The 17,356-nt window shown below is 33.2% G+C and overlaps 2 protein-coding genes across 2 annotated transcripts; both read right to left on the bottom strand.

Annotated features, from left to right (window-relative positions):
• Positions 1-395: 395 nt before the first annotated feature.
• On the bottom strand, positions 396-5,165 carry LOC129003916 (chromosome transmission fidelity protein 8 homolog). Its single transcript, XM_054432258.1, has 3 exons — positions 5,034-5,165; positions 2,272-2,383; positions 396-626 (listed from the first exon to the last, which is right to left on the bottom strand). Exons 1-3 carry the CDS (start codon positions 5,051-5,053, stop codon positions 429-431), a joined length of 330 nt encoding a protein of 109 aa, XP_054288233.1. The 5' UTR covers positions 5,054-5,165; the 3' UTR covers positions 396-428.
• A 4,287-nt stretch (positions 5,166-9,452) lies between these two features.
• On the bottom strand, positions 9,453-17,134 carry LOC129003405 (zinc finger protein 729-like). Its single transcript, XM_054431696.1, has 5 exons — positions 17,114-17,134; positions 16,423-16,597; positions 12,204-12,358; positions 11,630-11,732; positions 9,453-9,643 (listed from the first exon to the last, which is right to left on the bottom strand). The coding sequence occupies exons 1-5, from the start codon at positions 17,132-17,134 to the stop codon at positions 9,453-9,455; spliced, it is 645 nt and encodes a 214-aa protein (XP_054287671.1).
• Between the last annotated feature and the right edge of the window lie 222 nt (positions 17,135-17,356).

Genomic DNA, 17,356 nt, shown 5'->3' with positions numbered 1-17,356 from the left:
TCGGCTACAGAACTTTAACATTAGGAATTAAAGGTCTACTTCACAGGTTGTGTTTAGTAGGAAGTCTTTTCAGTGACACTAAAGTCTCAATTAGCTTTAAATCTAAGATTCAGTTTTTTGAAAAATCAAACCATGTGTTCCTACTGCAATTACATGAACTTCTTATGTAGAACTACGACTACGATAGAAATAAAAAATAAAAATAGTTCTTCAATGCAAATATAGTGCTGAGTGGTATATCATTTATAGATTTTATTCCACTTGTTTGTGTGAAAATTTTCCAACATTTTAAAGACAATGCTTTCTTAAGACATCAAAACCAAAACTTGTTTAAGACATAATGAGACAGATCAGGAGAGAATTAAAAGAAAAATAATTTACAAATATAATATAATAATTACACAATTATATATACAAAACTTCATAAGCTATAAAATCTTAGGCACATTAGCGATTATAGGCTTAGGTCTAGTTTTGAATAATAGTTTTTGTTTGACTAATGCTTTTACAATATATTCTGTGGAATTGGAGTCGGATGACTTTTCAAGAACAGCGAAAGGCTTCTCCAACGTAACAGCTTTTCCGTAAAGAATGTGATGGCCGATGATCAAAACTGGGGTGTTTCCCTGCAAACACAAACACATGAAGAATTATCATTGACTAAGGATACTGTAGTAGGCTTAACATCCTTTTGCAAAATTTTGTGCATGTTTTGATATGTGTGTTAAATGCCTGGTAAGTTTAAAGGGTATAAAAGGCGATTAATCTGTAATCTCTGTAATTGCAGGTTCACTATGTCTGTTTTTTCTTTGGTTTTATGTCTAAAACCAGGATGAGAATAAGATTCTTCTCCCAAATATTAAAATTATAAAAATACTTTGACTTGACAATCGGACAAAGACACAGAACTCAGGTCCAAGAACTGATGGAACCGGTATGAAGAATCCCTATTCCCTAGTGACTGTTTGAAAAAATAAACAGTGCCTTCAGCAAACTGACACATACTTTCTCCCATTAGCTTGTCAACAGTTTTCATAATAGGTAAGCGGAGGGAGTAACTCATAAAATAGATAAAATCTTAAAAGAAGTTGCATCAAGGTTTGATTTTGTATTTACAGCACTGTGGGCTTGTCCTATTTTGTATATGGTTAAAAGGGCCATAACGTACTAAAATTTTTGTCAAAATGGTTCAAGTCGTTTTTATGGAAATACAACTTTTCTGTTCCCAAAACTCAAAGTCAAAAATTTTGAAAACAATACTTTTCTATGTAGCCTTCTATGTACAGCTCTTGAGCTCTGGCACTTGGGCCTAGCGCGGGCAGTGTTGTCAGGAGGAGGGTGGAGGTAAGGAAAAGACCGGACTGAAAACATTTCCTCTAGCACATGGAACGCTACGCCCTGTGTTTTGTGTACTTGAGGCCTTCACGTGGGTTGCGAGGACAATTGACACAACCCGAAAGACAGCACATAATGTTTTTGAGCTAGGCTAGTAGCGTTCGACAAGTGCCAGCTTATGTGTCACAAGTTGTATAGGGGGAGAAAGTAAAAACAAATAAGATTTTTTCAGGATGTCTAACAGACTATCGATTTTGTACAAGCATGGATTACAGTCCCTAATACTGTATAGCGTATAAATAAAAGTCCCGTGCATATGACTCAGATCTATGCAGGAAATTGATTCTCACTCAACAAACATTTGCACACATAGTCAACCATAAAAACCCAAGGGAATGTAAGTGTTTTAAAGAGTTCTAATTTTGTTTGAAGTTATGGTTTCTTATCTGAATAAGAGCTAAGGGACTTTTTCCATCATAGACTACACCATTAGGCTTATTTAATTTGCATGTAACATCTCTCATTATGACGTAGTAAAGATATTACTACTCAGGAAAGGTTTTAGCATGGGATTTTCCAAGTTATTGATGCCTGGAATTATTATTGCTTGGGTTTTACCTATCTCGCTATCAAATTCGGAATTTTTTTGGTTTGATGATCTTTTTGAGAAAATACTGATGCCAAGTCTGAACATGGACGATTTCTTTTCTGTGTTTTTAAAATTGGCTTTACCTAAGTGTGCGTTGATTGATAACCAGTGTGTTTTCCAGTTATACCAACATGAAGTTTTAGGTTAAGTCTCGGTTCTAACCTAACCCTAAACAGGAACTTTGGACAGTTAAGTTAGGCCTATAACATTTCAATGTGAAAAACATCTTGCTGTACAGTAGTAGCCTACAACAGAAAAGTTCGACCTAAACAACCTAATAGGCCTACCTGGATAGTGAAATGCAGGTCTCCCACAAATTGGTCCTCCACAGCAGTCTGGTATCGGGACTCTACATCTCCTTGTAGCTCGATCACACCCCACTGCGGCGGCTCCTCTTGCCTAGACAAACAAACCTGTTAGGCCTATCTTTGGATTTGACATTGGGTTACAAAGCACAATGACTCACAGCCTTTATCGCGATAGTAGTCTTGAAGATAGTTAGGTTAACTTCAATGAGCTTTGGATGTAACAAATGCATTTGATAGAAAATCAAATCTGCAACAAGATCTGGTATTGCAGCAATGAATTGTTGAAGTTAGGTTTCTATTAAATGTGTAGAAAGAACGGGTCGGATAAGACCAGTGACAGGTAAATTTCAAGTTTACAAACCTAGGACAGTAATGCGGCGATGTAGCAAAGATTGCTTTGTTTAGAGTCCCTAAAAAATTATAAGACGGATCGTGTATATTCATATTAGGTATAGGTCTAGCCTAATAGTAGGCCTACTCCTACTGGGTACACTTCCATATCTTTTGGCAAAAACAACCGAATGAGTAATATTGATTATTCGATTGTTTAATTTGAGATATCGTTTGGTTTGTTAGGTTAGGTTAACTTTACCTAACTAACCAAACGATATATCGAATAATCAGTATATCGATCGATATTTTCATTCGGTTGTTTGTGCCAACAGATATGGAAGTGTACCCATATTACTTTTCCTTGGATAGCCTACAGAATCTAATAAAAACTGACATAAAGAAGGCTGAGATTAATAAAGGCAAAAACACTATGGCAACTAGTGATGTGGGCCGGGTAAATACCCAGTGGGTAGGTAAATATAAATTTGGTATTTACCCGGGTATTTACCCCAGGCCCGGGTAAATACCCAAAAACTGGGTATTTATAATTTGTATTAAAGTTAGAAAAGATTGAGATGTTTTTTTGCAATTATTACCCTGTAAGGATAGTAAAATGATAATAAAATGTGTTAAACAACATTTCATATGGACACTACTAGCATTTTACTTATGGGTATTATCGCCATAAATACCCAGGTCTCAGCATAAAGCATAATCGGCATAAATACCCTGGTCGCATGGTTGCACTGGCCCTGACTACTTATGATTTTTTAATTTCTATGATAGAGAGATGAATTTATTTTATTGAAAGCGAAGAAAAATAATTTGTAAAGTAATAATTATTATTTAGAAAGACAGGAAAATTTAACCTAGTAGTGGCCTATGTGTTAACAAACTTTTAAGAAGAAAATAATTAAAAATCAATCAGTAGTATGGCAGGATTTAATCATATTTTTGTTCCAGATCTTTTGTTAGTATCAATGGTATCAAAATAAAAAAAACTAATTTCATAAACTTGTGATACAAAACATTTAAATCTGTAGCACAATAAATCTTTCAAAATTATATTAAGTTAGGCCAAAAAACAGGAGATACATTTTTTTAGTAGGTTTATCCAAATATATTATTGTTTCCAACCAAGCGGTAACACAGAAAAGTTTAATTATAATTACTTTTAGTATTCTGCCTATGTCAATCAGGCCTTAGGAATTTGGAGTAGCCTATTCTAAAATGTTATAGGCCTACGCAATAATGTATTGTTAATAAAACTATTCATGGCAAGTTCAACTGTTTTTATTGCATCATAAATAGGTACCCAACAATTCCTGGATATGTATAAATTAAAATAATTTTGTTTAAATGTTATTTAATTGGTTATAAATTTATAAAATGATAACAATTGAAATAGTCACAGCCTTTTTTAATATACTATCTTTTAGCAAGTTAAAAAAAATTTAACTGATGTTATTCGATTTAAGACACAAAACTAAATGCTTATTTAGAAACTTTAAATGTAATATTTTAAAAAAAGTGATGAATCATTAAATAAAAGGTACTAGCAAAGCTTAAAGTTACTGTAAAAGGTGTTATAGACTATCCTAATTTATCATGTAATAATAACAATAACATATTTAGGGGTAAATATAAATGAATTTCAATCGATTTCATAAATACCCAAAATACCCGGGTATTTATGGATTTTGGGTATTTACCCGGGTAAATACCCAGGGTATTTAACCCGAGTTTTAAATACCCGGGTATTTTACATCAAAAATGGCAACTAATTCCAAAGTGAAACTGGCATAACTTAAGTTAGGTTAGCATTTTTACAAGCCGCAGCTTAGCGTTTTTGTGAGTCATTAAAAAAAGGTTTGTCCGTTTCAGGCTAAAGCTTTAAATTATAACTATATGTCATGAAACTAATGGAAATTTGCTAACAAGGAAGGTGTGGTACCTAAATAAGATGTTTAAGTTAGTTAGACTTGACTCATTGAGTGATTTTGTTTGTATGACTGTTCATTACATTTTGCATTGATAACTTATATAGTTTTGCGAAGGTCCATTAATAAACACTAGATTATTAACGGTGAAGTAGCCTAATAGCAATGCAGGGGCTTAATAACTTACTGTACATGGATAAGCAAGTTTTATAAATAAAATGTTAAATTTGATTTAAGTTAAGTAGTAATCGAACATACCATGCTTGCAATAGTAATACTATTGATCCATAGGCCTACAGATAGTTAAAATTCAGATGTTTCGTTAGGTACTTAACAAGAAATAAAATACAGTAATAATAGATTAAGTAAATAGGCTACCGGTACTGTAAAGCTGTTTGTTGTAATTTACTACAAGTTGGATTTAGAGGTTATGTTAAGATGCCTTGAAAACTTAAAATTGCTACTTACATTTTCACTAATATTGTCATATTCGTTGTTTAAAGCTTAGGTACTACGATTTAAATAAAAACATAACCAAACAACAACATTTTAATGAAGTATACAAATTACACTTAAAGGAAGGGAGGGAAGGGACGTTTCTGAATTATTCTGACTGACGTTTTTGAACTTTGCAGACGACGCGACGACTATTTGTATTTGAGTCTTGAGTATTAAATTTGACGCCTTGCTGGCGAAAAGGCGGGAGTTATTTGACATAGAGTAGTACGGTTGTACCGAGGGGGAATTTCGCTTGGGATTCTGAAAAAATATACATTTTAATTCTATCATTATTATAATCTGAAGCTAGTTTGGTTTTTATACATTTCTAATTTCTATTTTCTTCCACCATGGAGTAGACTAATATCGAGTAGGGTTCAATTTTCATTTCAGGGCAGATTATACAATGTGCACTTATTTTTTTTATAGATATAATTCCAGAGTAAATTAATATTACCTACTTAATAATTAAATTAAAAAAAATCAAGTAAAAAAATCTAACTTAGCTTCAAACGTAATCAATGAGAAACATATACAAACAGGCTTAAAGATCTTATTACAGGATTTTAGAAATAATTCAAGTCAAGTGTATAATTTACCTGCTGCTCACAAATAAACCCCATGCTTTGAGAAAACATGAGTTTTCAGGTGGTTTTTGTAGTGTGTCCTGTAGTCGCAATACTGACAACTGAACCTCGGAGTTTTTCCCCCACACTCGTAACGTGTGTGTCTTGTGAGTGTCCGTTCACGAAGGTAGCTCTTTCCACAGGCATTGCAAGTGAAGCGCTGCGGAGATGCTTCATTCTCCAGACTTACCAAAGATCCTGAACAAGAAAAATGTAAAAATTAGTATTCTTTTATTTTAAATTTCATTTCTAATTTTGTATTCTCTGAAATAACTCATTATTCACTCGTAATTATAATTTAAATTATATTTAACAGAAATTATTTTATATTGGTTTGCTAACTTCCCTATACATTTCATACCGTAATGTTTGGCATTGGCTAATTATTCTAAGATTGCTAATCTATTCACCTTATAATGTTGTTACCCATAACAACACTAGCCGTCTTATTCAGAAAAATTAAGTTTGTCAGTTCAATTCTAAATAGATTAACCGATATTACAGAAGTTTAACGAGTTATAGAAAAACCATTCAATTTTCATACACCTTAGTTTTTTACATGTGAGTGTAAACATGTGAATGTGAGAACAAATTAGATTTCAGGTGGTTTTTGTAATGTGACTTGTAGTCTCAATACTGACAAGTTCCCGAATAGCATTTCGACAATCATTCGCCTATTGGGTCTTATGATGATAGGAGTGTCCAATCGTAATCGATCACCACGTTACAATCTTTCATGTTTATTTACTGTCTTGTGAGTCAGTATAAGTGTAAACAATTTTATATTTTAAGAGTAATTCGACATATTTATTATTTGCTTTCCTGAATACATCGCACACACAAATGGAACTCCTGGGCTTTTAAAGTTAACACTAAAATCAACTGATACACAACACATGGAAATCACTTTATGAGGGTTTTAAAAATATATTTCGGAATTATTATATCCAAATAAAAATATTTCAATTTAACAACGTCTGTAAACAAAGAACGATGAAAAATTTTAGTTTCAATCACGATAAGATATGTGAGATGAAAAGGTGAATAGGAATGATTAATAGGCCTAGTAAATAATATATTTGGCAACTAATTTATTTGATTATAAAGTCACATTCCAATTCCTGTAACGCTGTGGCATGCTTGATGTGAATGTGCCGTTGGAGGTTATGTTTGTGTTTGGATCGGTAACCACAAATTGGGCATTGCAGTGAAGCTTCTTTTCCACACTCCAACATGCGGTGGCGATGCAGGTTCTTCTTCTGAGTGTATTTCCTCCCACAATCTTGGCAACAATGAACGTGAGCAGAGGAAACAGTCCATCGAGTATTCATTGCTGCAATCGAAAAGTAAAACTCTGTCATTTCAAATGGGACACAGTTAATTTGCCTGAAACTTATTTTCCCAATGGTTGTAGTTGTAGGATGAACAAAAACAGTCCTTCAAAATCATACAAAAAAACAAAAAAAAAAAACAATTCAAGCATTGATTATAGAATTTTAAAAATCAATGGCATTGCTAAACTATGATCACTTTTATAAATGAATCTGATTTGTTTCAATCAGCTGAAAGCCAGTGTAAAGTAAAATACTAAAAAAGGTAAAAATTAGTTATTGTGTAACTAGTGAGCAAAGTGGCACTTTGCTGCCCACGAGAGCGCGGAATGATCTCGAGTGCAGCAAAGGCCTTTTGCACTCGTGTTACACATTATATTTTTCCTACAGTCACTATATAAAGCATATAAATAATTAGTCTTTCAAACACACTATACAACACGTTTTTAGGTTCAGCTGGCAACACAAATAGGTGCCCTAGAGAAAGTAGTCACCGGTCCGTATCACTCCGCTATTTTTTCCTTGGCAAGCAATGAGCTCTGCGACTTGAGAAAATAGTTCCTTATGTTTTTGTAATTTGAAGTGGTTTCCGCATCTAAAAAAATGCTTTAAAGGTATTTTCTTGTTTATTAAGATCGTAGGAATGTTTTAAAAACGTTTAAAAGAAAGGTCCAGAAAGTTCAGAAATACCAAAACTATAAACACGAAATGAAGAGGTAAATCGTAGTTATAATAGTCAATCAGCTGCTCATAGTATTATTATCTTTAAGTGTTGCCAACCTATTTCCAAGCATACACGGATTACGTGCAGAATAGAACCACACTGTTTTGTGTTGTTTCGTTGAAATCCTGATGTGCGCCAAAGTATAAACCGTACGACAAAGTGTAAACCGTACGAAAAAGTATAAACCGTATGACAAAGTATAAATATGCAGCAATTAGCAGCTTTCTATACTATAAACAGTACAAGGAAGCCAAATTTGTCGGGTGACTGTAGGAAAAAATATTTTTATTGCCATAAAGACCATTAATATTTTACCTCAAACTCATTATAATTTATTAATTTTACTGTGAAGGAGGGGTGGGGGAGTCCAAGGTCTACAATAAAGATTATTAGGTAGTTTATTAAGTGCTTAGTAAAGTTTTAGCCAGTTTTAGATTCCACATTTATTCAATTGAATGTAACTAGGCCTACTGACAAAGTGAGCTGCAATTAGATTACCGATTTCTGTTATAGGTCTACAAACTTAAACCAATCCAAATAAAAAGGACAACATAATGTAAGGTATGGCATCTTTAATGCCACTTGAACTACCATAGTACTGTATCAAAAAAGAAGGGAGAAAATATAACTTTTATAGTAGCACTTTTTGTGAATGGCTTATTCAATTATGAATCATTTGAATAACTAATGTGCTACCTCTATATAGATAATGTGTCAACTTTAGTGTCCAAAGTAGGGAAGGATAACCGGAGCAAATGGGGGGGGGGGCACTAAATAACCCAGGAGTTTAATAAGGAAATACAATTCAGTGGGGGACACTAAATTAAACCTAGGAGTAATTAAAAAATACAATTCAATATGATATAAAAATTTATTAAAGATTGCAGAACCTTGTTTACATCAAGGTAGCACGTTTCATAACCTCAAAACATTACTTCCAGAAAATTTGTTTTTGACAAAATAAAAAGACAAACAAAGACAACTAGTGATTTTAAGACTGAGAAATCACAAGTACTTCTTTTTCATTTTTATGCCTCCTTCTTATGTGCTTCAGTAGGTTGCTTTTGTGTTTGGAACGTTGGTAGCAATGAGGACACTGGAAGTAGCCAGGATTGCCACACTCATAATTTATATGTCTCAACAGTGAGCTTTTGCGTTGGTAACTATGACCACATTTGGGACAGGTATGAAGACCTAAAAATTGAGAAAGATTTTAGTAGTTAAATAACTTAAAGGGAAATAGGGTGAGACAGACTGAAGTAATACGATACTCTGTAGCTGTCTATAGATATATCAAAAAGTATTAAAAAAAGTATAAGTATATTACGATGAAGCATGCGTTCTATGTTGAAGTTGTACCTATTAGAATAAAAATAAACTCTAAATCACAACTGGGCCACTAACAGAATGGATGCTGTAAAATTATGTATTTTTCTTAAGCCTAGTCTTCTCTGTTCTATTTGAATAAAAACGAGCCCAATCTGGGTTTTTAAATTCAAAGTTAACCTCATTATCCAAAGTCAATGATATTACAGTATTGTAAAAAATGTAATTTTTAAAAACCAAAATAATCATTTTAATTGACATTATTTAACTTCGAAAATCATTGACTGTTTATTAAGGGAGAACAACAACAAATATTTACAATATTTTTATTTGTTAGACAAATACAATTTCAAAATAAACAAAATTGAACAGAAAACATTGGTCAATTTTTCTGAAGCATCCCATGCTTGAGTGCAGTATGTTTGATCAGTGAACTTCTGTGTTTTGTTCTGTAGTCGCAGAAGTCGCAGCCGAACTGCGGAAGTTTGCCGCACTCTAACCTCTTGTGACGAAGCAGACTCTTCACCCAACGATAGCTGCGGGAACAACTATCACACTTGAATACCTCTCCCCCTGCAGAACAATATCCAAATAGATTAGTCCACAAATTTACTATAGATAGATACACCTCAATCTTACATGTTTTGAGAAACTATTACACTTAATCATTATTTTTTAAGAATAAAAAAAACAATTATTCTGAATATTGTATGTTTGTAACTGATTGATTTTAAGCTCTCAGGTAGCTCATTGTATGTTAAAGGTACAAAGTAAGAGAAACTTTTATATCTTAAACTTTCCATCTAGATAATGAAATTCTGTGGAAAGTGAAGCCTCCCCCCACAGTGTACGCAGGATAACCTAAATGTCGATAGGGAGACTCATACTTTCTTTAAATAACATTTTCCTGTAACTCTTGAAATCAAGGAATGTTACACTAGTAAAATGCCACTTAGTGTTTCTCTTCATCTATATAAATAAAATTAGAGTTTTGTCTGTACATTGCTCAGAATTATATATTTTTAGGTTATTTTTATGTTTTATACATTAAAAAAGCAGAAACGAGTCTTATCTCTATTTCTGTCTTTCTGTCTGTCTATAACACTCAAGATGGCATTGTACGCAATCTTCTCCAGGAAAACGAGAGTACCTATCAAGATCCAAGTCATTTTAATGTATTCACTGGATTGGCGAGAGTGTCTTTAGCCATTAAAATATGGTCTCACTACTTTGAAAATAAAATTACGGACATTCAAAAATGCAGTTTTGTGCGATTTTTGTCAAGTTTTCGTCCAATTTTTATCACAAAATCATCTATGAAATAACGAACAGCTGTTCGGATCAAGATTATTTTTTTAGCTGTCATTTATATGTTTACAAATGTTGTTTACAAATACCGCAACCATTTCCGATCATGTTTTGAAGGAAATCCCAACCAAGTGAGATTTAAAACATTTTTCTTACATAACGGATTTAATTAATCGCAAGTGCAATAATAGTGTAACCGCAAATGAAATTAAATGACTAGGCATCATCCAGGTCAGGAACAAAAGATTCTTTGTGTGTATACAATTGTTCTTGAGTTTTGATAACCAGAAAGAAGACCTTGAATCAGTGTTGTATAGGGCTGGGAAACTTGAATTTATTAATGATCGTCGCCAATAGCTAACAAACCAACAAACAAGGTTTCCTTACACAACCGCCATTGAAGTGCCAATGACAATTCAACAATAAGTTTTAACAGTAAGTTCAACAATAAGTTTGTATGCACATTTATCCTTCCTAGTGAATTTCCCTGTTAGTTTTTAACCTAAAACCGGAAGCAGAAGAAACAATGTCTCTTCCTCTGATGCCTCAAAAATTAAGAAAAAAGTAAGATCACTGCTATTTAGTCACACACTCACCACTGCTGTCACATGGCTATAAGACTTGAGTTGTGTGCATGAATGACTAGTTTAATTAATTCTATAGTAAGTCGTGTCACAATATTAAGACCAAATTATGTGTGTGTGTGTGTCACAGGTCTAATGAGTGTTGAATAGTCGATACTAAGCATTAAATATTATCTAGAAATTTGTTGAGAATAATTTAAAATTTTTAAATATTTCTGGACATTACAAATTATAAAGATTTGAATTATGTATCACCCATGGGTTAATTTATTTGATCGATTTCAGATTTTTTGTTGAAAAACCTTAAATAATATATTAGTCGAGATTTTTTTTTTAACTTTAAATATCTACATGAAAAAGCATATTACCTACAGGATACATATTAGACTTCAATTAATGTCTTCAGTGTGCTGTTTTTACATGTATGGAATTAAAGTTCATGGAACAATTTAAAACAGTTTCTGTTTGCATTTAGGCACAGATAGACATTACATGTAGAACATTTAAATCTACATTTTGGCGAATCACAAGCTGGATGTCGACACCGATAAAGCTTCCCGTTCTCAGTCAACTCCGGAAAATGTCCGGACGAGTGAGAGGTTCGAAGAGCATCACAATGGCGTCTTCCTTCTGCCTTTTTTATTTTTTCCTGAACTTCTAGGTGTACGGTCATCATTAGCTTCGTCATTGCCTTGAACTTCTGTTTTTGACAAAAGATGACACGTCGAGTCAACTTTAAGGTCCAAGCAATCTAAGCTCCCTATTCTGTTCTGTGAATAAAAATAAAGGTTGTAATAAAAGGGTTACACCATGTTTCAAGATGTACTTTTGCAGGATTTTTATGGGTTTTCTATAGTGGGGATCCTGTCAAAAAATGTCAAATTCACCTTTTCACTGATTTGAAATCAGAACAAGGTTTATTAATATTTTTTTCTCATATAGAACAGTAGTGGCTCTCGCAGCTGTTGTTTAAAGGTGACCACGGAACAAGGATATTCACCATCACCACACTCACCTATGATTTCAACTTACCAATCACAGCAGAAGATATGAAAAGAAGCCATCCTACATCGGAACAGCTGTTTCAATTCCATCTGGTTCAATCTTTAAGAATCAGGTGAATAGAAATTTGCTTAGGTTCGCTCCCGCGAGGGTATTTATTTTAAGTACATAAAATTGTCAAATATTACATTCAAAACATTGTACATCAAGCATTAGCGGCCCAACACTTGATGTCTGACTGCGAGATGTTTCTTGAGTGAATTGTTGTGTTTAGTCTTGTAGTCGCAGATGTGACAAGCAAACTGCGGACTTTTGCCACACTCCAGACGTTTGTGTCTCATAAGACTTGTATCCCACTTGTATTGTTTGCCACAGTTGTCACAGATATGTAGAGCTGTATGAAAAACAGAATGATTAGGTGATTAGGCATACATCACATGTGCATATGTGCCTATATATATATTATTGGGAGTGGTTTTATTTGGGTTCATAAGATCTAAATAAATAAATTAATAAATTGAACTAAATATTCCATTCCTATGATTGATCTAGCCAATTTTGAACTGGAGAGCTACAAAAAAAGTGTGTAAATCACTGATTACTGACAAGTATGCCACAGAGAAGCAAGGTACAGAGGAAACATTCATCGGTACACTCCAGTGGTGTCTAGCACCAGTCGCCGGTGCCTAGGGCAAAGTCCAACACCACTCCCTCGCCCTGATGTACTGCAACACTCAAGGTGGAGGAAGACCCTGTGCCCTGTGCGATAGGAATTTCCGCACAGTGCCTGTCACTCAGGCTCTTCCTTGCTTGTCATAGGTTTATTTCCTCCATAACATACTAGAGCTGAAAGCACACTGTCATATCATAAGCAAGATTCCTCTGTACCTTACTTCTATATACCAATTATTCAACCTAACTGAAAAGGCAACTTATTGTTTAGCATCTTTAAATTCTTACATCTAGCATAATGGTAACCAAAAACCGATATTGTGTATTGATTGATTAAATATATTTCAATTAATACAGATTGATTGGTCATGCTTTTTGAGTGTGAATATGTTTTTAGCTTTTTTTGTTAGAAATAGGTACAGATTAAGTTGGATTTCTAAGCCTTACAGGATAGCTTACTGGTTTTGCCATTACTGAACAGTATGAATTAATTAGTGATTAGTAATTTGTCTTGTAGGTAAGAGGTAGTGGTGTTCACAAATATTCTCACTTATCAATACAGTATGTATATTGAAATAAACCCTTAAATATGGTTTGTATTCTAATCTTATCATAGTTTAAACAATAATAATTACGAGGACAGAGGTTTTAAAGTACAAGGTTTAATGGTACATAAATGGTTAAAATAAGGTTACAAAAATTGTTCAGGGGTGGGGATTCGTGCTGGCTGAATCAAAAGATTTCGTTGATGCCTAATTTAAATTTTCAACAAGTACGGTAAGTTATAAATCTAATAATCTTTTAAAAACAATAAATGGGAAGGATTTTGATTTTGATGAATGGAGGTAAGTTGGGTCCAAATGGATGCTTGAGGAGTCTATAGTCTGAGTTATTAAAATGGAATGTTCTCACCAATCTTCTGTAATAATAATTTTCTTCTTATTAATGTAGGCCTAAATAATTCTTCTTTCTTCAGATAAATTTGGAAATTTTGACAATACTTTCTATTATAGTTTCACAATTATTTTCACAATTAAGTTTATAGATTCTGTGTGTTCTTCTTGGATACTTTTACTGCACTGTCAGTCTCATTGTTGTAAATCATTTCAAGTTATGGGGTTCACATAAATAAAAACATGGTTGAAATTTACTTGTAATCTTGACCCCAGATGCACTGTATTTTAAATGGAGGAATTGTTTTGAATAATAATTTTGGATAAGCCAATGAATAAATTTTGATTATGAATTATATATATGTTGAGACAATATGGTTTTAATAGTTAACAATAAATATGAATAAATATTGAAAATATAACAAGATTGAGTTTGGAATTTAAATAAGGACTATAATTATAAACATTGAATTTTGAGTCATTACAATATCCAGGTTTAACATTACAGACTAGATAACTCTTCATCGTAACGACAAGTACAAGTGGTCTCTGATAGGTTTATACTGTCAGAACCAGGTTATAAATAAAAAAAATTAGAAGTCATAAACAAATTTATGGTAACACCAATGATTGTTGGATACTGATTGTATCAAAAGTCAAAGCTAACACAGAGAAACCCCCAAAACAAACAAAATAGATCTATTTTATAACTTAAATTGAAAAAGGCAAAAAATACTGTTTTTGGTAACAAGAATTACAATCAGAAAATAAATTTTACATACTTGAATATAAACAGTTGTTGCTTAAACTCAACCCATAATTAATCTCCCATCACCCCGTGCACCAACATCATATGTTTCTTGAGCGATCCCTTATGTTTAGTCTTATGAGAACAGATGTTGCATTGGAATTTTGGTTCTTGTCCACACTCCAGATTCAAATGCCGAGTCAAATTTGTCTTCCACTTGTATCCTTTCCCGCAACGAGGACAGTGAAGGACAAACTTTCCTGCTTCAGGTCCTAAAAAATGAAAAGATGTAAAATTATTTTACAAACTATTTGAAAACTATAATATTGGAATTATTCAACCATTTTAATTTCTACAGAAGTAAAGTCACTCCATTACTCATTCATTATCACCTTCACTGAAAATACTAGAAATTATTAATGATTATTTTTACACCATTTTGATATTTTGATTATCAGCCTTTGAAAACGTGTATCATGTGTCTTTAATGAATTTACAAATTACCTTTGACTATTAGATCCTTAGTCAAAGATAATACTGATGTTCTTCTAAAGTCCGTCAGCCGGTTTAAGGGGAAAGTTTCCTTGATCCCCCGTCACTTTTTTTAGCTTAATGTATATATCACCTGATAAGCTGTCAGCTGTTGTTTCAAAGTTTGTTGTTCAAAAATAGGGTGAGGTGGAAGGGATGGAATCGCCCCCCCCCTCAAACCCCCTAAGTTTTGTGAATGGAGTATGTAAAGACAAAAATACAAACAATTAATACTACTCTATTTTTCACACTTCACCAAGTGATAATTTAAAAGTTTTTTAGAAGTAGGCAGAAAGTTATTATAGAAACTTAATATTTGAATCAGACCATTGAATTTCCCACACACTCAGAGCCCCACAGAATGTAACAATTTGTAACATTGTCCAGAAATAATTCTGCTTTTACAGAGTAACTCATTCTGATTACTTAGTAATTATTAAAAAACATTTCAAGTAATACCAATAGATTATTCTATGGGAGAGGAGGAAATAGACATACCCCACATAAATAAATATTCTTTAATTTAAAAGCATCAATGAGATAAGCAAGTAACGTGCTCTTACAGCAAAAATATAGTCATTCTTATTATTAGTTTATGTTAACATTTTAAAAATTCAAGACACAGCACCTTTTTGGACTTAATATAATGATTAAAGTACATTTCTAAAGTGCATTTTTATAAAGCCTAGCGCCTCATAAAAACTGTTCGTATGTACCATAGCATTATTAAAATTAAATAAGTTGAACACCTACAAAAATTGAGTTACAAAATTAAAGACTAAGGGCTATTTTAACGGGTTCTCTTTTTACATGTACCACTATAAACTCAACCATCTCCATTTAAAAAATAAATTCTACAACGTCTGGATAGTCCATATTCCATAGTTCTGAATATTTGAATGAAGAGAAAAAATGAATAGTGAACTTAATACAATTTTGGTCTCCGGTCAGCTACTGTAAAAGAGAATTGTTTGGGTATTGGTACTAAAACAGCTCTTGGAGGGACATTTCAGAACTAATGATGGAAAAGGAGCTGTTGAGTTTTTCTTTGTCTCAAAGAACCAATTTTACCAACAACTGTTCGCAACATACCAATTACTCAGAATTATACAACTGTATTGAATTAATGTTAGGTTCAAGCACAGGCCTACATAAGTTATTTAATAATGTTTTCTCCTACCTTTTGAGTAGGAAAAACTAGATAATTATAAAAAAGGGTTTTAAATGATACAATCACAGCTAGGATGGGTAAAACATAGCAAAATGCCTGAATTGAGGTGCAACTCAGAATCTAACTATCTATTCCACTTCCAACCGAGCTGTTCACATTGTTTATTTTACGTTTCCCTGAAATATCAGGGTATACATACCCCTATTTAGGCCAGAAGGTTTTAGGAAATACATTTCACCGGGTAGGAGGGGGGGCGTTCCCCCCTCCAAATTAAATCCTGAGGCCACCACTGCCCAGGCTACAGCACATGTGAAGTACCGGTATGGATTTTAGTTGGTTTTATTTTGTTAGACATGTAAGTAGAAATTTACATTTCATACGTCTAATTTTGGAGCTTAAAGGGTTAAGCAACTTTAATCCTAGAATAAATCAACAAAAGTCACATAGGTTGTGAATGTCTATGAACCAAATGACTTTGAAGCGAAGTCCTCTGCTTGGCTTTATAAGGACAGAAGGTACACCAGAACTTGGGTTCTTGGCTGCACTCATACTTCTTGTGACGATGCAGATTGTGCTTGTATTTGTAAAAGCGTCCACACAGATCACAGGGGAATTGACCTGGAACATAAACTAACTTGGAATTCCGGAATTGAAACTTTAACCAGTTTCGAACATTGGAATTGGAACATACAACAGCTTGGAACATTTGGAATTTAAAAAAACCGCTGGGAACTTTGGAATTGGAGCATAATCCAGCTTGGAACATTTAGAAATGGAAAAATTGCTTTTAACTTTCTTTTGGACCAAGGCATAAATCAGTCCAGATTTTTGGAACTGGAACGTGGACCAGCTAGGAACTGTAGAATTGGAAAATAAACCAGTTGGGAGATTTGGAACAAGAATAAAACTTGTAGTTGTACAATATAAGGAAAAAATGAGAACAAATTTTTAAGGGATTAAAAAATTAAAAAAATTCCCAAACTCCGTAGAACTACCAGGCTGTGCTGAATGCCAGTGAAGAATTTCAAAGACGGAAGTGAAATGAACAAGCTAGAAGTGATTGCAGTGAAAATATAGTGTAGACTGGTATCGAACCAGTTGGTTTACCAGCCTAAGATTGTACCACTAAGTTACCATGGTCAGTTTGCCAATCATAACTATTCAATTATTTCTAAAAAGTTCAGTCAGATTTATTTTTAAATATTTAATTTGTCCTAAGGTACAATGATTAATATTATTGTTTCAAGAAAATACTCTACTATTCTCAAATTAAGTTTTTTATTTAAAGAAGTAAACCCAGTTTTGATAGATGTGAGGTTTGTTTCCTTAAAAAAATCAAGATACTTAATACCAAGTCAGATTTGAACCATCAAAATT

Source organism: Macrosteles quadrilineatus, unplaced genomic scaffold (genome assembly GCF_028750875.1).
Source record: "Macrosteles quadrilineatus isolate MER2022 unplaced genomic scaffold, UCM_ALF_1.0 Scaffold_9__3_contigs__length_116548681, whole genome shotgun sequence".
NCBI lineage: Eukaryota > Metazoa > Arthropoda > Insecta > Hemiptera > Cicadellidae > Macrosteles > Macrosteles quadrilineatus.
The sequence above is the reverse complement of the archived record's forward strand: the minus strand, read 5'-3'. Positions and strand labels throughout refer to the sequence as shown.